Here is a 25,000-nt window from a genome sequence, read left to right on the forward strand (position 1 = left end):
GTGATACAATCCGGCTGCGCTGATCAATGTACTCGCTTCAGGGACGACTAGAAAAGTGAGTGCTCGCAGTGTCGTACAACGATACATGATTACATGGTCTTCCATATCTTGCTTACTCGATTTTCGCAATTGGAGCGATTGCTGAATACCCGTCCACAAAGTAGCGTTTACGTTTGCGACGCTAGCCGCAGTCGCTAGCCGCAGGTTTCGCGCGGTTCACGTCGGATAGAGTAAATTGATCATGAGTAGAATGGCTGGTGCCGCAGCACTGCCGCAGTGCCTTAGTCGACTTAAGGTTAAATTGAGCTGAGTAGACTGGCTAGTGCCGCAGTGCCGCGGTGCTTGTCTCATGGATTAAAAAATGAGGTATATCCAACAACACGACTGCGGCACTGCGGCAGCAGTGTTTTAGGTCCATTTCTTGTGGGCGGGTAATCTGCTTTTGACATTAAGTCTGTAATAGGTAGTATCTGCGGATTTGGCAAAGTGATTTTCTGCTCAATATCTTAATTTAAGTGATTTCAGTTAAAGCTTACCTGCACGTGCGAGCGAAAGCCTAGCCTCTGTATCCAGAGAAGAATCCGACACTTTATAACTTCTCAAGTGTGCCTTGGTGTCCTTATCACATTTTGCTATTGTTACGCATTGTACGTTTGCTGGATTATCAGAACTTGCGCCACAAATTCCCCAACAAACTCAGAATAAGCCCGCGTGCTTTATCCTTATCTCTTGCGTGACAGCTCTGACGACACAATCACGACACAACTCACGAAGGTCACAAAGCGTTCGACTGGTTGACCGTTCGATGGTCGTTTGAGGGCTTCGAGGAAAATCCAACCAGCGTATACTTATATAAAGGGGGATACCTTTCTTTGTTTGTTTTGCAGGTACGTTCAGAAAGTGAATTAAGGAAACTTGTTTGCGTAAAAATATGGAATGGAATGAGTCTTACTAGTATGCAAATTTTTACAATTTTAGGTCAGTTATTTTAATTACCGAATATGTCACTCTTTAATAAAGCAAGACAGTTAAATTTCAATGACACGTTCCATTTTACCTACAGTAGTTCCAGTAAACCTACAGTCTCGAATTGTTGAGTGAATAAATCGAGATTAGCGTGTGTGATTTCAATATACCTCACCTCCGCTTTGGTGTTCAAAGGTCGACTTTTGTTGACAAACAGCATGTTGAAATTGGGCCTCAAAAATCCTCCGTTTCATTTACCCAAAAATTTTATTGAATTTAATTGCAGCAGAAACATTGCTTATTCCGATGAATATCGTCTCGTTTGAGAAAGCCATGTACCAGGATGCTTTTTTGACGATCGAATTTTGCACAAATTTGGCACTCTGTAATCAATCTAAAAAAGGTTAAGTTTTAAAATTTGGTCAAAAATACCAGTTTTGGTATATTGTACCGTTAACAGCGCAAAACGGTGAATGAATTATTCTAGCTGTGCCATGTTGTTTTAATTTTCAAGTTACTCATTCGTTATTTCAAAAATAGCGATTCAAAGAAGTGACATTTTGGAGTAGTTTTCACTCGCTCACAAGGCCGGATACCGAAAATGTCGCCGTCCAAGGTAAAATAATTATCGAAACAAACTAAAACATATTTTTCTAAAAATGGTTTTTGTAGGCCTTTATTGTGCGAAAGTGTGGCAATTTTCATTTTTTTTATCTTGCACAGTCTTGGGTGAAAATTGCTGAGAGGCACTCTTAATCACGGCGCCCGCTGAATTCCGGCCATGTCACTTTCGATTTTGCAATTTACTTGAACGTAGCAAAAATCTCCCAAAATGTTTGTCGCTGATCGTAACTTTTTATATTCTATATTCACGGTTCAAATTTAATGTTAATATCTTATTCTCGATCGACCGTCCCGGAAACTTCCTTCTGCTCCTCCTAAAAACTGTGTATCAATAGTTATTTGCTTTTTCATCAATATTTGTTTTGCATAAAGCAAGCTAACAAAATCTGTATCTCGCTGAGTTCGCATTTGTTAGCGTTAATAGTATTTTCGGTCAGATGCTTCTGTTTTTTATGAGGGGTTTATTGTTTTGGTCTCCCATCCTAACACTAACCCCGCTGGACAGGGCTTGACTTCAGTGAAATTTAGTATTACAAAGCTGTCAGATGCTCAGAGGGCACACTTATGGTGAAAAGAAGTTGTGAGGCCCGGGGGGGGGGGGGGGGTACTGCCATATATGGGCTATATAGGTATGTGCTGCTGTGAAGGGTATGGTTTTCAAGCAGTTTACTCTAGCATAGGGTATATAAATCAGAGCGTTTGGGTCTAGAATAGGGTATCATTTTTCACGAAACTGACCAGTCGCTTGAAGATTTTATCAAGACTAAGGAAACCAGAAATTCCCTCTCAAAAATATTAAAAAGTCGAGTCGGCAAAGTTTAAATTTGCGCAACTCAGCCTCAACAGTGTCGATAAATGGCTATCATGAGAAACTTCTGGATATTATTAACTGTCAAGTATCGGTATTTAGACGGAAATCGGTGGGAGTTTACTCTAGTATAGGGTAGCAAAATTCAGCTGAACTAGCTCTGGTATAGGCTAAGGGTTCCAGGGTCCCAGCGGCACATCCCCACCCAGAAATTCCTAAAGTACCCCCCCCCGGGTTGTGAGGGAACTTGAAAATTATCAACATGTCGGCCCAGAAGCCAATGTTTCTCGCTTCTCTTTTATTTGTTATTCTTCAGAGACTGGAATGCTGTATTTCAAAACCACATAATTCAGTGCCTTCTGATTTTCTGTAGCATGTACCACAGGCAACCCAGTGTATGCTTCACGGAAGCATCTCGTTTTTTTTCAAAGCAGTAACATCACAATGCTGTTTTAAAGTGTGGAGATCAGTGAGTCTTCAGTGTTTCTGGCAGTTGGCTTATATTATCTTAATTTGAAACAAACTCCGATTTTCGGAAACACTACCTAAGTCAGATGCTCGCAAAAACCAACTTCGATTTTAAAAGACACAAAAAAAAGTCAAAATGTCCCTTAAGAACTTTCGTAGCTTCCGTAAGTTCCTTAATGTTTTTGACTAATTTTCACCATAAATGAAGGACAGATGCCGGTCATTCGAAAACAACAGTACAAGAAAATAACGACAAAATTAAAACAAAAAAAAAGGGACAAAGAAAAGGCACCCGACCCCGACCCCGGACCCCGCGTTTTGGCTACTACCCAGAGAAAGTGCAAACACAAACAAGAAGACAGCTATTCTAATATGAACAATCTTTTCCGCTGTACAGAAGCTAATAATATGAAAAAAAAGCATATTGATAGCTTCCTTGCGTGCGAGCTTGACCACCTTTTGTCAAAGAAACAATGCCATATAATAAACAACTCACTAACCTCGCTTGCTCGAGCCGTACTGGGGAATATTGGCCCTCAGTCGTGGCAGTACGTACGGACCGAGCGCAGCGAGTTCCGTACTGCCACGACCGCGAACCATTATTCCCCATTACGGTCCTCGCGCTCGGTTAGTAAGCGGTTCATATTTTTATACATGATACATTCTATATTGTGAAACAGTGTTGTCATTTCTGATACGCCCGACGACGCACAAATCTTCTATGCCCATAGTGAGTGGAATGGGGTGGAAAGGGCAATCTGGGGATGCAGGGATGCACGCAGTGGTGAGAGCATTCGCCTTCCACCAATGTGTGGCTCGGTTTCGATTCCCAGACTCAGCGTTATATGTGGTTTGAGTTTGTTGGTTCTCTACTCTGCACGGAGAGGTTTTCTCCAGGTACTCCGGTTTCCCCTCTCCTCTAAAACCAACAATTGACTTGTGCTCCCGCGCTAGAAAGACTGGACACTTAAATAAAGTTCCTTTCCTTTCCTTTTTTCCTTTCCCTTTCCAATCAACTCAGATCTTGCGTTGGTAGGCAAGTGGTACGATCTGAACGGTCTCAAAAGAAACAATTCAAAGTAGCAAGCAATTTGTCATGCGTAAAACACAAAACAAACCGACTTTCAGGTGTGAAAATACCATCATCCCCCATAACTTCTCAGCCTGAGATGCTCGGTGTCAACATCGATTACCAGTTAGTTTAATAATCACGTGTCTAAGGTTTCTCGAAAAGTCTCACAACAGATAGCGGTACTCAGACGCAATGAAAAAAGTGTCACCTTTCGAAATTAGAGTGACGCGATCGGTATTTATCTTTCATTGCTCCGCATTTTAAATACTGTTTCGCAACGTGGCACTTTTGCAGAAAAGGCGCCACTGAAAAATAAATGAGCGAGCAATCAGAATTGTATTTAGATACAAGCACACTAGATCTGAAGAACTATTAAGACAACTAGGCCTCTCGACACGTCAAAACCAAAGACTCATTAAATTAAAATTGTAACATATGATTTTAAATCTTGCACAGCAACCACGTATGCCTCTATGTATTAGAGAATTAATCAACTCTAGGAGAGTTAGCTATAACCTCAGGGGCAACAATACATTGACCTTACCCAAGCCTAAAACAACCTCACACGGACTAAAATCGTGGAACTACTTAGCCGCAAAATTATGGAATGCAATTCCAGATTCTTTAAGGACAAATTCATCTTTAAAGTTCTAAAACGACTTAAAAGACATTGACCTTGTTAACTTTATCTTGCTTAGTGTATAACTGTATAAATGCAAATGTATAAGCGTGTATTGCTGCGATAGATTATTAATGATCAACTTTCTTATCTTATTGTATTTTATTCATTTTAAGTGGTAAACTAGCTGGTTTGTTATCGTCGTAGCTTTTAACGACGTCTTCGATAACATACTGTTTCATAGCTAAGCGTATGACACAATGAACAGTTTTCAGATGACGTTCTCGTTGCCGTTGCCGTCCCGCGATGTTTTAATTGTCCCGCGCGGCCGCCCCATCTCTTTTTGAAAAATTAAATATATATACATAGAGAGAACATAATTTTATTCCTAGAAGGTAAAAGTTGTTTACTTACTTTCTTCTCCACTGTTTGCAGAGGTGTTTAGGCGATAGACATCCACTTTGTAAATCGGTAAAACGCCACAGAAAGCCAACATCGCCTTGGTGAGAGAGGGTCTGTGAGCTGGGCCTGTTATTTTAAGTAGATTTTGCTCTGTGGTAACAGGAAGTGACCCTTGCTGTGAGGTCGCCTATTAAACATTTAAAGTAAGAATCCTAGATAACTTTATTCGCCTTTTACTTTATTAACTTGTTAATTCTCGCTAGCTTCTTACTCAATCAAACGTTAGGGGCAAGCAAAGAACTGAAATGTAATCTTCATTTCGTACCTGCTTCTACAACAAATAAAGTCGTTTTCTAAATTTGGCTGTACTATAAGTTGAGTCAGGCCAATGACACAATTATTCACAGTTGGGCCATAAATTAATGATGGTAATGTTGATGATGATAACAATGCAAAGCCAATATCTGTAGTGTTCCATATGGAACAGTCGACGGCGAACTCAAATTCATTCAACATCGCTCAAAAAACCGCTTTTGAGGTAAAAGGAAGACTATAAACCACAGGTAAGGTAATTCAACGTTTATTTATCATTGATTTACATACATAGTTAACGATATATCGCTATAGGTGAAGCAAACGGTAAATCCAGTACAGTTACTATAAAATAACAATCGGCTACACATCCGATTGTGTGGGCCCCCTGTGGTGAGATATCACTTTCCCTGACAATATCATTCACTTTCCGCCCTTCGCTCTTCGCAAATAGATGGCAAGCGTATACATGCCCTTATCTCGTTAGAAATGGTCTTTGTGAAACCATGTTCGACACTGAAATGTCTGCAATCACACCAGTGACTGTAACATCACCGTAATAAAGAAAAAGGTGATTTATATATGTTCTGATTCCTATATGACATGACAACGCATAAAGACGCTATTGAAATGTTTATATTGCATATATTAATGCAAAAAAGGCTTATCAGAAGTCGTCATTACACTTCATACAAAGTTTTTTCGTACAGACAATCGGCGTCAAAATTGTTGAGACACTCTTATCCTTTAGAGTCGATTTCAAGCTCGGTGCGCAAATGGCCCCCTCCCGCGCACCCCCGGGACAATGTTGTGTTTTTCTGTTTTCTACGAGTTTTGTCGACAGCATTACAAAATTGATTAGGGTGGGGGAGGGAGGGGTATCCCGGAAACGTACTTTTTGGACAAGTTTTCTTTCCAAACAATGAATGTGTCGTTGCCAGTTTCCTCTGTTGGCAACTGTCTCAACTAATTTTGTCGCCGATTGTAGGTTTTTACATAAGCCAATCTTGTATTCATAATCTTCATTCACTGGCGAAGCTGTAAACGGCGAAACATTTGAAGTATTAAACCGATTACACACATTATGCCTTAAGAAGTTTATTCCTTATTACATTATCTATCGAGGCATGACTACGCCCTTCTTCTTCTCTGAGGATACGAAAAGGCATACAAAGTGAGTATGCAAGAAAGTGGGTAAATCCTCATCAACTGCTCAATAGCTGAACTAGAGCAATAAAAAATTGATTGATTATATTGCAAGAGTTAGGTTATTCGGCCATTTAATCGCTACTCTGAGTTTCTTGCTCCATGCCAGTGAAGCAATCATCAGGCAACTGCCAGAAATAACGGTTAGCATCAAAGATATTTGAAAATCGGTCAGTGTAAAACGCAGACTGCAGACTGCAGACCAGGGGTAAAATGCAGACTGAGGTTATAATTTAATTGTTGAAAAGCCCCAAACCCATTAGAAATGCTAACAGTTAAGCCTAAATATTGTTTTAGGCCTAATTAGGCCTAAGGTTAGCATTTCTAAGGTGTTTGGGCTTTTTCAACAGTTGCGTTAGAACCTCAGTCTTCATTTTACCCCTGGTCTGCAGTCTGTAGTCTGAACAATACATACAATAGATGCTAAGTTTGTTTCGTGACGTGTCGCGCGGATCGTCATCACTAACTAAATAACATTTTTTCAGTAGAAATTTCCTAGCATGTCTACAGCACGTCGGGAGTTCATCTCTGCTGTTGAGAGTTGACATTTCCGGCCTGCATGATATGAAACTTTTCTGCCACAAACACAAATTACATCTCTTCGTTACATTCGAATAAGACCTACGTAGCTTCAGTAGCTTGCTTTACTTTCCGCCAATTCATGCCATACGCAATGTTCCGATCTTTTAGGCTCCATATATACTACTAAGTTCGGTAGCGTGTTTGTACCGGTCACTACGAAATAAACATACATGGTTTTCTGTATCTAAATTCAAAAGTTGTGCCACAAACTGTCACAAATTTAAAGTCCTATGTTTGTTTCCTTCGTGGTTGTAGTGGTGACTTCAGCCTTGGTAGATTGACATTTTCCGAGTTACAGTTTCCATCCATAGGGCACGAGTTGTGTTTCCGGCAAATATTGATCGTTGGTGCGTGTGGATTTGTTAATTTCAGCTTTGTTATGATAACAAAGCTGAAATTAACAAATCCACACGTTTGGCAGAGACGCATACAAAACAGGGACCCCAGGTCCATGGACCCCTTCATGGACCCGGTCCATGGACCACCCCTGTGGACCACCCCTTATTTTGTAAAAATACCAGCAGAGAAATCTTCGGACGAAAGAGAGAAGCAATACTTGCACTTATCTGGACAATTTAAACTGGAGCCCATGACTACAATCTACATGTATGTCATGGCATTTAACATCTGCATAGACTTCGATCTATACAGACTACCTTTTCCGCAAAAAAAACAAAAACACCCGGTTATGACATCAAGTTAGCTTCTTGAGATTTGCCATTGAGCTCGGGCTCGGGCTCGGGCTCCTGCTCTCATTCTTAACAGGAATACAGGGCTGTTGTTCGCTTATAGTTAAGGGCTACTGATTTAAGCAATTGTCTGTTATAGACACCTTTATAAATATAACATCGATTTCAAATTGGTGGCTCCAAAGAGATTCGTCTATAACCCGCACTTCAAATATACATTCATTTAAATTATCGAGTCCTTCACCGGAACAAACGAGCCCAACAAATTGACCAGTGCGCCCAACCGTCCTCACATCGCAGGGGTCATGGATTCCACCTGAAATTTTCAGGTGTCTTTGAGAGACAATTGATGAAATTGTGCAGATTAGTGCGAGGATCACTTCTCACTCTCTATTACAGATTTTTCTGCTTTTAACATCACAAAATGAGGGGTGGTCAACAGGGGTGGTCCATGGACCGGGTCCATGAAGGGGTCCATGGACCAGGTCCACAGGGGTGGTCCATGGACCTGGGGTCCATGTTTTGTTTACGTCCGTTTGAAACACAGGACGGAAGAGGCTACGAACTCTAGTTGACTCGGCATATAGAATCGCAACTGTCTACTAAAGATAAAAAAAACTAGTTGTAGCTGTCACTTAAGTGCCAACGAGCCAGGCTTTCGACAACAAACATAACCCGGCGTACTCGTGCGGCACTCTCATTGGCTATCGCTACGGTCAACATTTCATCGCTTTGGTCTACCGCTCAAATTTGAAGCGCTTCTGAGATTTCGTCCACCTAAAAATCTTCTTGCGGCTCTATAATCTGCCTCCTCGCCAGGCCTTGCAATAAAAAGTTGAATGAAGATGAATGAATCATGGAATCAATAAACGATCAAACAAACGAACGAACGAATGAATGAATGAATGAACTTCTTGTAAACAGCATTTCCCTAAGCATCATCCGCGCACTTATAAAGAGAAAAACAGGTAGCTAAACTGAATTTTTTTTTCGTAATTTGACTGTATGAATATTTACCTGTTTGATATCCGCCTTCAATTTATGTGGAGATGGCAAGGACGGATCCATTTTGGTATAAATGTAACAAGCTTTTTTTGACAAAATCTTGACGACAGTCACCCCCTGAAAAGAAACGTAGACTTGTCATTACCTTTGTACTCATGGTACGTGTCTCCACATAACTGTGAATTTGTGATCGATTCGCACCATCCAGAATACTCGACAACGTAGTCAACTGATTGGATCATTCTTTGAAGGAGTAAAACACAAAATTTCTTAGGACTCCTATGTTTTTCCAATTTGCTTTTTTTGGAGATCATTGACCGAATAATTATTTGCTGCCCCACTCCTTGGCTACAAAAATGTATCCAGACTCTTCAGAGCAAGTGAAGTTCACATAGAAACGAAAAGCAAGAGCGAAAACGACAAATGAAATTAATTAACCGTCGAAGATTTAAGAGCTTACAAATTGCTGGAAATCAGAGAGGTCAAGCGATGAGCAAAAATGCAGGAGCGCTATATTTGGGATAAAGTGGCAAATTTCTATTAGAATTTTCCTTTTATTAAACCGATAACCAAGGAATCAACATCGAAAAACAAATTTCTGAAAGTAGGTGCTAATTAAAAGAAATCCTAACAATTCCTATGTCGCCATAGGTGTAAACAAAATATTCCCAATAAAACTATGCCCTATAAAAACGCGTTCCTTTTATTATGATCCTTATTTCGTTTTTGGTTTTCCGTTTTGCGTTGTTCCAGACCGTTTTCATATGACGTATCCTGAATTTATATGTCGAGAACTGAAATCTTCTTCAGATGCAAATAATATCCTTTTGTTTTAGAAAACCGATATGCCCGCCATTCACGGAAATGAGAACACTGTAGTGTTTGAACATAGCTTGCCAATACAACAGTATTATTATTTATTATTGTTATTTTAATTTTTGCTCTGACACTGTGCTGTCAGCTTGATCAGTCGAGGCACTGAGCTCCTAAAAGGGTCTGGACACCAGCTGGCAATTTCATATTTTTTTACCTAGAACCTTTTTCTTTTAAAACACTTACCATTTTAAAATCGTAAAAAACATCTTCAGCGGGAACATTCTCAGTATGACCCGGAACTCGGAAAATCTCGACCTTTTGCTTGTCATCAATCTCATCACCTCCAGTGAATGCCGTTCCCTTTTCTATAATTTCCAAAATGTGATGATCAATCTTGAAAATAAAAAAATACAAGAAATCAATAGTTTGCCAATTTCTCATTCGCTTTTGCTCTTATTCTCGCTCTTAGTTCTGGCAGTATCAGTACAACAAACCTATTTATCAGGTGTCGTCATGGTATGCGCAGCATTCAAGTCGTATTGTACGCCCATGTCAGTTTTGAGACACTGTACCTCGAAAGTGAACTAGTCTGTTGAAATCGTCCTTGAATCTCACCAAAATCAACTAACTGGATAATTATTTTCACAGGACAATATGTGTAAGAGTACTACTGGTAAGTAATATTTTTGTCAATATGCTCTTACATGTAGATATGAGGTACGAAAAGATTAAAACATGGCTACGAAAAGTGTGGCATATCCTTCTACATAAAATAAGACGAAAGGAATGTTGTAGCCATGGATTGAGTTTTGCTCATGAATACCTTTTCAATTTTTTTTTAGGGAGGATAGAAAAGATGAGCTGAAAACATGACGTGACCCGCAGCTGTACCGGTGAATGTTGTATACCTAATAATGGGTTGTTTATGAGCAGCATAACTAGAACAAGCCCCTAACCTGCAAGCATAATGCAAGCAGCCTAGAAGACCTAGTAAATAAATCCTGGCTGTTGTCAGGAAACATATTCAGAATGCTAACAAAGCTTAGGAACAACCTACCTCTCCCTCTGCGAAACGTAAAAATGCTGGGCAAGTCAGGCAGACTACGATGAGAAAAATGTTGAAGAACTAGGGCAAAAACAAACCAGAGTAGCTCGTTTGTTTAACAATTGCAAAACGTGTGCGAGTTTGGAAAATGCAGTACTAAACAACTTACCTTCATGGGGAACAAATTTGTTTTTAAATCTAAGCACTTAACTCGAACCGATCAAAGCCGGGTGAAAGCACTTGAGGTAATTGTCACGGCAGTGGTACCTCTCGCTATTTATTTCCTTATCGGAAGGCCGTTAATCATCCTCTTGGATGACAGCGCGTTCGGAACCGCATCAGCCCTCAGCATGGATGATAGCTGAAAAGCAAATCTTTCCCATTTGCTGAGAAGGATACTTACTCGTTTTAGAATGGTTTCAGTCTTGTGGACACTGAACTTTTCTTTCGTAAGAGAATCTTTTCCTATTCAAAAGTCCGAGCGCAAGATACGATAATTTGCTCATGTTTGCAAAAACAGGCCGGCATTAAAAATGACATATTTTATAAACAATGTTGTACTTGAAGCTATTGTAACTAAGTAATCCTTCTTTTTTTTTGTTGTTTGTTTTTTAGTTAGTTACTTCCTTTCCAGCTTCCAGCTTTTGTTTCCGTGGAACTGAAGCGGTAGAAAAACGGGAAAAGCGTAGATGCTATGACGGATATTGACAAAGTTGCTTACTCCTAGCCGATGGAACAACAGGTCAGAAAGCAGCCAACGGAACACGTGATTGGTTAAGTTCTAAACACACTAGAGCTGCATCCTATGCAGGCATAATGAAATTTTAAGTTCGAAAGACCTTTGCGGTACTTGTACTTTGCAGATACAAGGGAAGTAACGAACGTTATGCTGTCACGTTCGGGCACTGGTAACGTCACGCGCAACAAAAAGATACAGCACACGTGCCTGACAAAATTTCAGGTGCCAGCGCTACAATAGTTCTTGATCAGACAGCATTGAAATTGATTCAATTCAGTTTATTTTGCTCTGAGGAAAGGTTAGCCCTCTAATTAGCTAAACGTCAGCCATTAGGGAGCTTAGCAACGACAATGGCGACGGCAACAAGAACGCCACAAATTTTCATATTTAGTGGGCAAAAGCAATATTATTTTAGATTCCAGTAAGAACTTGCGGCTTTGTGCTTTGCACACCCCAACACACCCCTGCACATGCACATTTTTGAGAGTAATAAAATAAACCAATTATCAAGAAATTGTACATGATAAGTGAAATGTTATGGTATACTAAGAAAACGCTCTCGCACTGAGCACATTTTGTTATAAACCTCTACTGTTATTTCAGTGTAAAAATAGAATGTGTTGCCCTTAGTCTTGCTTAGAAGTCCATTAAAAGATGAATAAGCGTGGAAATATGTGTTAAGACTACTTGCCTTGTCAATCCTGATTTCATTTGATAGAAAACCACCAAAAAAAGAACAAATTAAGTTCATATTTTGAACGTCCCTCTAGTACTAGTCTAGAAATGCGCGTCTGCCAGTTTACTCTTGTCAAGGAATTTTAGAAGAAAACTAAATTTACTATCGAGCTTGCTCAAATCTTGTTTCTTAATTTTTAAAAGTTCATTATACGAACTGCTCATTTTTTTGCTCTGCGATGTCTAAATGAAGTTCATATGTAACTCACGATGGTTACAATGGGCTCCACTCAATAAGAAACGTTTTTCGCTGAAAATTTAGAATTAAATCTCAGTTTGTCAGTGCATGCGAGTGTGTCATCTCCTGCAAGCGTAGTATGTATATGTTACAGGTATATTTGACATTCAGGTTTAAAAGATTTCAACCTCGGTCACAGTAATTTTTATTTTAGTACGTGTATATTGGTAAGCAAATCGGTGCTGAAAGTAAGGGGATGTGGTTAGCGTACGTTTTTCATGAGTTAGTCTATAAAACGCATTTGGTTGTTCAGTATTAAGTCTAAGCACTGATTTTAAATGGTCACCATTAAGGTTGGGGTTAGGCATACTGTGCATGATAGCCAATGCTGCTTTTTTATGTCAGAGCAGCAGGAAAAATAAGAATTACCTTCATGTGACTTTGTTCTATTTTTATTTTTTTGGTTTTTGCAAGGAAAAAGGCATCAGATAATTGTCTTTCTATAGGGTACATTTTTGAATGATGTACAGTTACTTGTACAAATGTAGTTCAGTATAAAACCCCTTTGTGGTTATAAGTACTTGAAAAATCCATTTTAAAGTTCCTTCTGGTAGTTCACAAAGTTTGTAATCTTTTTTAAACAGTCATTACTTGTATGTAGTCGAACAATGAGAAGTCGTTTCCTTGTTTTTGCACCTCTTGTACTTGTGTCACTGGTCAAGTGCTTTTTTGCACGCGGCAATGAAACTTATTGTTTTAGTTGTGTCTAATGACACATTCATGTCTTCAGTAATTTGAAGTCTGTTTGGTGCAATCCAAGTGTCAATAATTCAAAATTTGGTTACAACTTTCATAAATCCATGTTCTCTTTCAATTACTTTACCAAGAAGTGCGTTTGGGTGTAATGGACTTTTGTTTGACAAAATTGTGGACTTGGAATGAGATAGTATTGGGTTTGCTTGTTGTCATATTGTTATTGTATTTTCTTTGTGTGTTTCTTGCTTTTTCCTGTTGAGATGTCCTTATCTCCTTTGTTGACTTCGTAAGAGAATAACAAGCGCGTCTAGGTGTAGGTTCTGCATCCACATCTTCACAATCTTCTTCTTCTTCTTCTTGGAATGTTGATCATGTTTTTCATCTGGGGTAGTTTTGGTTTCTTTCCATGGTGGTATGCCAAATGCCAAGTCATAGGGTGTTTGTTTTGTTGCTTCATGCTCCACAATGTTCTTTTTGTAGGCAGCTTCCCCTAGTACCTGACACCAATGATTTGGACTTTTTTTTTTTCATTTCCTTTAAGATATTTCTAATGTTTTGCTTTACTGTTTGATTGTTCCTTTTTACCAAACCTTGAGTTGATGGTTTTCTGGGAGCTCCATGGAGTTGAGTGATGCCGTTGTTCTTGCAGAATTGGGACATCAGAAAATTCTCAAATTCCCGTCTCTTGTCAGTGTGTGTTTCTGAGGAAATCCAAATTGCCAGTAAAATTGAGACAGGCATTCCAATACATCTTCTGCTTGCTTATTTTTCAATGGATAAATCCATGAATATTTTGTGAAATGGTCAGTCACGTGGAGAATCCAATTGTGTTTGCGATGACACGAACATGTAAATGGTAAGTTTCTAAGGTCCATTTGCAAATGTGTTAGGAATCCTCTTGCTAGGGTCTAGGATAGGTTGTTTTTGTCTGCTTTTTGTTCTAGAGTGACACAAAGAGTTTAATTACTTCTTAGGATACTGACTCGTAGTTTCGCTTGATATACTTGTCCATCTTGTCTCTTCCTTTGAGCGCAATATTCGAGTGGACTTGGCAAAGAACCTCTTGGATAATATTTTGCCACCCTCCGGTTTCATTCCTTTTCTTTTTATAATTGTTATGTCTCGACTTGTCAGATTCATCTGTCCTTGCTGTCTTTATTACGTGTTTCTAACCATTTCATTGCATCGTTACAAAAGTTGTCGTCAATAAAAAAGGGCTATTTTTTGTCTTTTGGAAGCTTTACACGTTTTAATTTGAGCACTTACGAGCTCCTTGGTGTTACGTGTATAAATAAAGTATTATTATTATTATTATTATTATTATTATTATTATTATCATTATTATTATTATAAGAATATCTCTAAATCAACACCACTTTCGTTAGCCATTTTACGAACCGTACAGGGCCACGCTTTGCGCACGAGTAAACTCTTGCATATTTACTATGACCGAAAAGAGTCTAGGCCCTCTTGCACCAGGAAAACTGTATTTGCTATTAAAATTAATGACAACTGCTTGTCCAAGTCCTGTGTGGCTTAGCGGTTAGTTACGGCCAAGGACGCTATATTGAGAGAGGCGCTCGGTTCAGGTCTCGGTAAGTGCAGTTCAAAGTTACGTTGATTTCTGTCTCTCTTGTACACATTAGAATTGAATGGATCAAGGGTACATAACATAGTGATACGTATGACAAATGGATCAGAGGATGGAAGGTTTTTGTTGTCTTTTTTCTTTTCTTTTTAACCCCCCTAAAAAAACCGTGCCCCTTTTCTTTTAACCGCACCCCATAGAGAAAGTCAGTTTTCAAACAGTTGATAAATAACCTAGGTTAATTAAATTCACCTAGTTTGATTTAAATTTACCCAGTTTGATTTATTTTCACATAGTTTGATTTAAATGGACCTGAATTTGATTTCAACCTGTAACATATACATTTCTTGTCTTTGCAAAGGCCTCGATTATCACTATACGTGTAAACTAATGTCGTGAAATCAGTAAAGAATTACAAAGGGTTCCATCCAATTTTCGTACAATGAACTGACACTTCTCTTGCTTCTGTTGTTTTTCATTCGTTTCGATGGAACATGACAGTGGTAAAGGATGAACTGTCAGTCTCAACATTGTTGTTGAGCCAATCTACAGCTGGAGAAATCTTTCAGGTGTTCCGTGATAAATGACTAAAAAATCAATTTATTAGCTTACTGCAATTGAGATGGCTCAAACCAGTTTCAACAATTGCAAGAGACTGTTTTCAATGAAGGCAACGTTACAGTGGCATACGAAAAGCCAATTTTTCCTCAACAAGGTGCACTCTTGGAGCAGAATATGTCACCATAGCAACAGGAAAGTCACCTAAAACACCCAGTATTTAGTCTTTGATACCCATCTTCTATTGGTATAACACATATAAAAACAGTGATTAAATAAAATATATCGTCATGCCAATTGAACTAACAGAAGTCACTTTGAAGCTTTGCGTGATCAGGCCTTTTAGGTCTATACACATAAAAATTCAGTAAATTGATTTACTAGATGGATCTGAGCTAATATCAATGCTTACAAAGCACTAGCTCTCCAACGGTTTTCGAATTGTTTGAACACCTACTGTAAAATCTAGTTTATGCTAGATTAGTTATTCTTTGCTATGCTAGTCACTTAGCCTACGTGTGGTCACGCTTCCGGGAACACACCCTGTGATAGTGAACAATTAACGATGGTGGTAATAATAGGTCTTCATAGCTGAGTTTATCAACTTTGCGATGCACCCAATAATTTTTGACGTGAGCCTGAAATGACGCGAAACGGCTGATTTTGGCTGACGCAAAGGATTAGCTGCGCATGGCTTCATCACCGAACTGCCCCGATTTCATGCGGTAAATCGGTGGCCATAGTGATCACAGGTAACCCCTCATGCGAAAAGCGCTCATTCTTTGTAATCGCATATTATTTTCTTCTGTTTTAAATTCTTTCATTTCGCCAAGGTGAACTGAGTTTGTATCGATTTGTTCAAAGTATCTCCAGCCAATATGATTGATACCATGCGGCAAAACATGAGGAAGCTGTGTACTCGTCTGTTTTCTAGGAAATAGACACCCCAATTCGCACCGCCAGCAAGTCCGAGTTGCGATGTGTCGACTTAGTCGCTTTTCACAGGAGCACGTAAAGAACTGTGACAACCGACCGATATATTCCCTTCGGTCACAACAATTGATAAGATGAAATGCCAACCATTTCAATTTGCTCAGCTATGGATTTCTGAAATACGAGTTTCTGGCCAAACACACAAATCAAAATACACCGTAAACATGTAGCATATAGCTGGATTGCCTTCGGGTGGAAATGCACTCGCATTCATACGATTTCCTATAAAAGATCCAAAAAAATTTATGTCGCCTAAGGTGATGAATTGTCAGGATTCCGCAAAATGACTATTCCAATAGAAAAAAGGCATTTTGATGCATATGGCGTCTACGAGAGTCAATTGCTTCTCGGCCTTTTGGCTAAGATCAAGTGTTATTGACCATTGCACTCCCGTATTTTTTTCAGCACCTTACGAGGCTAGCATTGCACGGTTAACGCCGTTACCGGTTCACGACCGTATTTATTTTTTTCTCTTCGTTTTAATTCCGGCCTATTTTATCTTCGCTTCGGACGACTTCCGTTTAAACCGTGGATTGGACTTGACATCTATTGGATTTTGCCCTACGCTTATCGAACATGACATATATTAGGATTGCCTTTGTTTATTTGTAAACCCCAAGATTGACTACAAAATCCAAATGCAACAACCTTTTAGAAAAAAAAAAAAAATAAGTGGTAGACAGAACACGAATAAAACAATCTTTCCTTTCCTACCCTTCTGCATAGAAGAGAGAGGGCTACCCCAACATCATTTTGACACATTACATCCTTGCATCTATTGCAGTATACTTTTTGGGGTTCTTAAATCATCAACAGGACACTTCTTACTAAGTCAAACCAGACCACAGTACTTCAACGCTCTGAACAAGTAACTTTTGGGGTTCCTTAGAATCATTCTACGCATGAAATTGCTTTAAAGAGCTAACTTGCATGCCCGGCATGACCTTCTGTCCTTTTTTTTTTTCATCCTGGGCATGAAATTCCTCATACCGATTTGAAGCATGAGAATTTGTCTCTTGTTTATACCGGGCATGAGATCCAAGCTCAACCCCAGCCCCCTTCTTAAAAGTGACCCGCGGGATTACGAGAGGCTTCTTCCGGGCGGTAAGGGGCTGAAATCTCCATCTCCCAGGTATGACGCCATTTTTTCATGCTATCGGTGTCTTTGTTTTATAGTTTAAATTCCTGGGTGTGTCTTTTTTATTCCCCCCTAATATACAACGTACCGGATACGTGGAAAGTGGTAGATACATTGCCTTTCGATTTTCACCGGACATTAAGGAATAAGCTGTTAGTTAAAAATTAACAATTTATTTGAGTTGCATGCACGTTCTTCCTTTCTGGTTTGTAAAATAGTAACCACTTGGACAGGTACAGAAGTAACTCCCTTGGGTGTTGACACCTCCATGGCTGCAGCCACCGTTTGTTCTTGAACATTTGTCTATGTCTGTTTTATGATAGAAATATTAAACTTAATGGATTGCAATTGATTTCAAAATCGAAATTGCGCAATTGTTTCCCAAGTTTTGTTAAGCATATTTTTTCCTGAGCGATAACCAACACAATAGGTCGCAATGATTTTGAGATGAGAGCCAGTTGGCAGCCTACTTATTACTTATCGACCTAATTTTTACATGGAACATTATGCCTATGCTTGAGGATTATTTTTTTCAGTACACTACTAGGTAAAATGGCTCATAATGATGTAGGCATTTACTACCTTTGCACGTTTTGTGGTCTTCTAATAGCAGAAACCTATTAGAACATGTTCAGAAAAAAAAACTATCACTGTAGCCCCCATTTCTTGTCCTACACTCATTTACATCTGTCAGTTAGAACAAAAAAATTGAGACTGAACAAATCCTGAAAAATACTTCTGATTATTATCAACATAAACTCAAAAAAGCTGAATAAACAGTTTAAAACTGTATAAACTGTGTAAAAGAGTTTGTTAAGAAAGGCTGGGAAACGAGGCTCACTTTTAAAAGTCCTGATCGAGCAATAACTTTAAACAACCTTACATCGCCGAAACAATGCTACTTATCCAGGAACAAGGTAAATACTTTACTTTTTCCTATTTGGGGCTGCTTCAAATTACTTTTTCATTCCTTTATACCAAAATATTTATTGGGTTGACAGGAGCTAAGTTTTGATCTCACTCGGAAATTCTCAGCTTTCTTTGAGGCTTAACTGCTTGGGAAGGGATATCCGTCGCCATTAAAGTATTTCATGGTTAAAACAAGATAAAGTCGGCCTTTAAAGTTTCGTGCTTCATTTGTAAAATCTCGAAAGAAACCGTCTTGTAGAGTACATTCAGAAAACCTGCAACTTTTGAAACAGGGATCACTGAACTTGTCCCAGAGGGTCGTAGATCTCCTTTTTTAAATAAACTACTTAAGGAAGGAAATTTTAAAAGAAAAAGAAATATAGGAAGCTAATTGGGGACACTGTGAACTGAATTAAACAATTAATGCAAATCAAGTCAAATATTGGTTTTTAAGGAGAGGGGAAACCGGAGTACCCGGAGAAAACCTCTCGGTGCATAGTAGAGAACCAACAAACTCAAACCACATATAATGTGAGTGAGGGAATTGAAACCCGGGCCACACTGGGAGGTGAGTGCGTATTAACACATCTGTGATGGCCATTACCATTTCTGATGGTGCATTCCTTCTCTGCCATCTGTCGAAATATTAATACCGTGGTTACACTTTAGCGAATGTTATGAGACCTTCATCGCCAGATGCCTTAAGATAATTTGGACTCCACTTTTTTCTCCACCTTCATAGACAGTTCTAATTTTGCGTTCGGTTTAGGTGTATTATTAATTCACTCATCCACTAGATAACTATCTCATTTCCTTCAAAGAGCTAGGGAATGCATATGTGTATGTTATATGTTGCCGGTAAAATCCGTTTTCAAATTGAATCCGGTTTTACCGAGGTTAAATTGGTGATGCTCGTTTTACCTAGATTAAATACGCACTCAGATGAATTGAAGAAACTTTTTTTGGAGCCTAAATTAAGTCTAGAGAAAAAATAGAGTCAGGCCAGATTAGTCTTGGTTATCATACACGGATATCAAATGAATCATTAAAGAAAAGTAAATAATGGAAAGAATTGTGTTGGGTTGAGCATGTTCGTCGTTGTAGTGTACTAGTGGTGAAAACACAGGACTATATATTTGAAGAGGGTGCGAGTTCCAGCACCGGTAAGTGCATAGTACAGTTCTTTGTTCCCATAATATGTTGTAATGTTAAGATGTATAAATACAAAAACTCATAGGATGAAACGAAAAATTAAGAATTGTTGAGAGGTGTAAGGCAGAGCTTGAGGGAAGGTGTAGGTGATCTCCGTCCTCCCTTGGGGGTTAATAGCCGCTTTAAAGTAGGAGGGATGCATATTCGACCTACATAAAATGAGGTTCAACAATTTAACCTAGGTAAAAACATATTCAATCTGATGCACGATTTGCCCGACAACAAATATGTATATGTATATGTTACAGGTTGAAATGAAATGCAGATCCATTTAAATCAAACTAGGTGAATTTAATTAACCTATGTTCATATCAACTGTTTGAAAAGGGATTTTCTTTAGGGAATGTGGTTGAAGAAAAGAGGCACGGTTTTTTAGGGGGGTTGAAAACAAAACAAAAAACCAAAAACCAAAAACCAAAAAATCGCCTTTCCCTCCTCCCACTTTACTCTCTTGCTTTGTTTTCTTACTCCTTTTCTGTCTGTCCCTGTCCCTCTTAACCTTCCATCATCTGATGCATTCGCCATACCTAACACTACTTTATGTACCCTTGACCCATTCAGTTCCAATGTGTACATGAGAGAAAGAAGTCGCATTGAACTGCATTCACCGAGACTTGAACCGGGCACCTTTGACATCCCTTAGTATTGGGTTCTTAGTTGTAACTCACCGCTAAGCCACACAGGACTTGGACAAGCAGTGGTCATTGATTTTAATACCAAATACTTTTCTCCTGGTGCAGGAACATGAACATGAAGCAACAAAACAAACAGCCTATGACTTGGTCTTTGGCATACCACTACGGAAAGAAACCAAAACTCAGGCCCGAGAGAAGAAACATGATGAACATTCTACCATAGAAGGAGAAGAACAAGAAGAAGAAGAACAAGAAGAACAAGAAGAAGAAGAAGAAAACAGACTACAAATTACTGAAAACATGAATGTGTTATTGGACACACCTAAAACAAGAGGTGCAAAAACAAGGAAAAGACTTCTTATTGTTCAACTACATGTAAGTAATGACTGTTTAATAATGGCTACAAACTTTGTGAACTACCAGAAAAAACTTTGAATTTGGTTGTTCAAGTACTCATAACCACACAGAGGTTTTGTACTGAAGTACATTTGTACTAGTAACTGTAAGTCATTCAATAATCTACCTTATAAAAAGTCAATTTTCAGTTGTCTTTTTCCTTCCAAAAACCAGAAAAATGAAAGTAAAACAAAGTCACATGAAGGTAATTCTTATTAAACAAGGTTTTGTTTTTCTGCTGCTCTAAGATAAAAGAATATTATCAATTACTTTTTTATACTTTTGTAAAGTTTCACGTTTGTTTGAATTTATTATCATCATCATTATCATTATCATTATCATTATCATTATCTTTATCTTTATCATTATTATTATTATTATTATTATTATTATTATTATTATTATTGTTATTATTATTACTATTATTATCATCATCATTATTATAACATCCCATTTTCTTAATTCAATGGAAAGGTGAATCCCATTTCCCATTATACGCCTTCAATGACCGTTTTTTGCTGTAGCGTTTGGTCGTAACATAATTTGTGCCTGATCTTTGAATCCTCGATTCAAAATATCTGCGTCCTCACGTATCGCATTCCTGTCATTTTTAATGTCCACACGTATCTGGATACATTCTAGTGCCCAGTGTTTTGACAAAGATTTTGTTTGTTGAGCATGCGCAAAACAGTATGTTGACGCTCACCCGGGAGAGACTTGATCCGATAGTGCTACGTGAGCTTATTCGAAAATGTTCACACTGATCCGAATTCCCAGCTTATTAAAATATCCACTATGGACATCGTATTCGAAATACGAATTCGAATACGTTGCCACAAGCCTTATTCGGAAAAAAAAAATCCGGATACTTGTGGACGAGGCCCCAAGAACGAGGTTTAACGACAACGTGAGCGTACAAATGCCAACCTTTCATTCCGTATTGTTACTCTGAATCCGCTCTTACCAAATTATTTTCAGAATACTTCGCCCACATTGTACGAAATAAACGAGATGTAATAATCGCAAAAGACTTGCGACAGTGCAGAGTTATATTTTGAGGTGACGTTTTCGTCGATGTCACCGTCGTAGACTTTAGATCTTAAAGTCCGTACTTGGGGATCTTAAGCACGCAACCTTTTTGAGCGACGGACGGCAACCGGAAGTGAGCTGTTTTCACCTGTCTTCACACAACCCCATTTATATTGCTAAGTGCTTTGGGACGATCCTTTGGGACTTTGTTGTTTGAGAGGCTGTCGTAATCTTCCTAATCTTTTTTCGTTTGTAAATTGATATTACGACAGCTTCTCAAACAACAAAGTCCCAAAACAGTTTTAAAAGGCTCGAAAAGACAAAACAAAATAAACAAGGTGAATCAACTTTCTTTATTTTGTTCATTCATTGATAACATTTTGCTTCTTTGCTCCTTTGTCACGAAATCCTTTTTCGTAAACTCTCAAGCGGAAAATTCTTAGCAAGGTATAGGTGTTAGGTTAAGAATGTGCTGCATTCTTTTTGGTCTCACACATGATGGTACATGTGACCGTGCTAAGATAACTTCCCTTGTATCTGTACAGTACGTATCTATGGGAAGTAAGCGGATCGGTCAAGAGCAGGCAATTTTATTAATGTCAATAGACAACGGTTATCCATTTTCAACAGCTTCAGTTCAAAGCGAACAAATGACGTGTTGTTAAGATGAAAAGGAAGAAGTAAAAAAATGCTCTGGAATTTTGTCTGCCTGTCTAACATTTTTAGCCCATGCCGATTTTTGCAAACACGAGAAAGGTAAAAGCGTTCTAACTTGGCTCATTGCCTGGGTGCTGTCTCAACTTGAACCTAAGGTTCTTATGGCAAAAGAACTAATTGCTACTAAATGAAAACAGCCTCCCCTCAAGGCTGAAACGAATCTCACATCCTCAGAAATATCGCGGTAAACATCCGTCTCAGCAAACGGTAAAAGGGGGAGCTTTTCAGTTCGTTAGCTGAGACCAAATGCGGGCTGAATGCACTGGGATTCAAGATAACATGTCAGCACGTTTCCAAAAAGGAAATCAATAGTGACAAGGGTTGAAACGTGTAACGCGCGTTCACAGCTTCCGAATATTCAGTGCGAACTGATTGGTTGAATGTTTCAGTGTTAAGTACCATATTTGGAAACCACTCGCTCTTGTTGTTCCAAATATGGTACTTAGCAAATTGAATATTCAAAATCTTGTTTCCCAGCACACAAGGGGCCCTTACACGTTTCAACCCTTATGGGTTTCTGATAGTGAGAGATACTGCTGCATTTACCAGTTTCCTCAAGGGCTTTCACCTGTCTCTAAATTCTTTGCAAGTGAAGTCTTACTAGCTTCCAACGATTTTCTCGTCATGAGGGTAAGTTGCTTTAAATATCACTTCTTTCGAAATCGCACTCGTTTTGTGATTGTTGAACAAGTAAACTAATCCTGTTTGTTTTTGCCTTAGTTCTTCAATATTTTTCTCTGCATTGTCGGCCTGACTTGCCCTTTTACAGAAGGAGAGGTAAGTCGACGTTGTTCAAGAACTTTCCAAGAATTGCACATCTGAACGTGTTTCCCTCTGCATATCTCTTCTTTGTCAGTTTTAGATTCTACAATACTCGTCAAAAATCTTGAAACACTTGTGGCTATTGCCCCTTCCCCAATGTTGATTTGGGTATCACAGTGGTCTCAGTGCTTCAAAACACGCGTGGCTCAACATTGGGGAGGGAGAAGGCACATTTCAGGTGGGAAAACAGTGTGAAGTAGAAATATCAGGATTTTTCTCGAAAATTCGAGAGAAACGGTGTCTGTTTCAACGCTTTGTGACGAGTATTGTAGTTATACTTTGTTTAGGTGATCGATATGACCCAGGCTCGACGGAGTTGGAAATAAAAGAGGCATAATTAGCTGGGTAGAATTTACCCAAAATGTTCGGGACGTTCGAGTAACGAACGCCTTGAGACACAAAAATTAACGACAATTATTTTGCTGATCGTGTGCAACCGGATGTTATTTATGCCACGGTAGATAAAAAAGCATATGACAAACATATACAAATCAAGTCTTCATCATCTAAGTTCAGTAAATTAGGGAAATACCTTAGCATATAAAGTCGGCTGAAAATCTGGTGCATGCTCTGGTCACTTTTAGAATAGATTTTGGCAATGCGTTATTCTATGCAAAGGTCCAGAATGAAGCAGCACTGAATATTAGCTTAGCCCCTAAACAGATCATGTAACACAACTGGTTACCATTAAAGGAAAGTTTAAATAGATTAACACCGACAAGCGTGACCTAAGATCCTTGATTGTTTTTTTTTTTTTTCGGTATCTACGCCATCTATTTTTACCTCTTTACCGCGGAATATATGAAATATTTTTAAAACATTTAATTATTGTGTTTAGGATAAACGACCCCACACGCATTATGGCGTTGCAAAGGTTATCAATCTGTCTATCTATTGAAGTGAAGTAAATTGAAGGCACATCTTTTCAAAATATTTTATATTAGCTTCCTATAAAGTTTAAAGTCTAATATTCAGATTAGATAGAATTAAAATAATATAAAATTGAAACATCTATTTTTCTTTGAATTATTTCAATTGGAGTTTATATATCCAGGATCAATAACTTGTTAACTATTTAAATAGATGACTTTTTTCCGTGTTTCCATAGCCTCATCTAAACACGAGGCGGAGTTGGGAGAATTCGATACAGTTATGCAAACCCGAGACGCAATCGAGGGTTTGCATACCTGTTGCGAATTCTCCCAACTCCCCCGAGTGTTTTGATGAGGCTATGGAAACACGGAAAAAAGTGCTCTATTGCTTTTATAAAATATTTCTCAAAGATGATTCGACAAATGAAGGAAAATGCTGGTTTTTTTTTTACTTCTTGATTGAAACAGAATTTCTTGATACTCGCTCATGTTTCTTACCAGCCAATCAAAACGCGCGTTTGACAAGACATAACCAATCAAAATTCGTGTGATGTCACAGCCGTGTTTCCATACTCTCATCCAGACACAGCTATTAACCAATGAGAGTGCGGGTACTATCCTAATTATTTTATAATGACTATTCTTGGTTTGCATCTGACGTCACGGTGGCCATATTGGTTGGTAAGAACAATAACCTGTTCCCTCCGCTGGGAACTAAACTTTATTATTATGTAAATTCTGCGAAAAGAAATTGTATTGTGTTACTAACCAACATGGCCGCCGTGTCACGTGGGTGCAAACCAAGAATTAAGTAACAATAGTGTTGACAAAAGCTAATAAACACACAGCTTTTCGCTGCTGACATATTCATTTAAGGCCGGCTTTAAATCTGTGATCAACAGCGTCTCCTTTAGTTTACAGTGAGTGTCGGATCGCCCTTTCGCTAAAATTTCAAAATGATCGCATTTTGAACTGTGACCAGTTGATGTAACATGGTCTGCAAGAGCCGGCGTATGATGACCATTAATTGATGCTTTTTAAGAGTGCTCAGTTTTTCTGTCATGCAATCGTCTGTTAGTTTTCCCGATATAAAAATCATTTTAGTCCCA

General features: G+C 38.7%; 2 protein-coding genes across 3 annotated transcripts in view; one reads left to right on the plus strand and one right to left on the minus strand.

Annotated features, from left to right (window-relative positions):
* LOC137994863 (uncharacterized) overlaps positions 1-10,897 on the minus strand; it is a 22,778-nt gene extending 11,881 nt beyond the window's left edge. For both annotated transcript variants that reach the window (XM_068840454.1, XM_068840455.1), the window contains exons 1-5: positions 10,784-10,897; positions 10,627-10,695; positions 9,813-9,962; positions 8,766-8,870; positions 4,972-5,146 (exon numbers count right to left, since the gene is read on the minus strand). In XM_068840454.1, coding sequence (XP_068696555.1) covers positions 4,972-5,146; positions 8,766-8,870; positions 9,813-9,962; positions 10,627-10,695; positions 10,784-10,789 — 505 coding nt within the window. In that variant the 5' untranslated portion in view covers positions 10,790-10,897. The remainder of the gene's footprint in view (positions 1-4,971; positions 5,147-8,765; positions 8,871-9,812; positions 9,963-10,626; positions 10,696-10,783) is intronic.
* An 11,787-nt stretch (positions 10,898-22,684) lies between these two features.
* The window catches only part of LOC137994864 (uncharacterized), a 21,467-nt gene continuing 19,151 nt past the window's right edge, over positions 22,685-25,000 (plus strand). Inside the window, exons 1-2 of the mRNA XM_068840456.1 lie at positions 22,685-22,827; positions 22,918-22,974. Coding sequence (XP_068696557.1) covers positions 22,822-22,827; positions 22,918-22,974 — 63 coding nt within the window. The 5' untranslated portion in view covers positions 22,685-22,821. The remainder of the gene's footprint in view (positions 22,828-22,917; positions 22,975-25,000) is intronic.

This window comes from Montipora foliosa, chromosome 3 (assembly GCF_036669935.1).
Source record: "Montipora foliosa isolate CH-2021 chromosome 3, ASM3666993v2, whole genome shotgun sequence".
In the NCBI taxonomy this organism is placed as follows: domain Eukaryota; kingdom Metazoa; phylum Cnidaria; class Anthozoa; order Scleractinia; family Acroporidae; genus Montipora; species Montipora foliosa.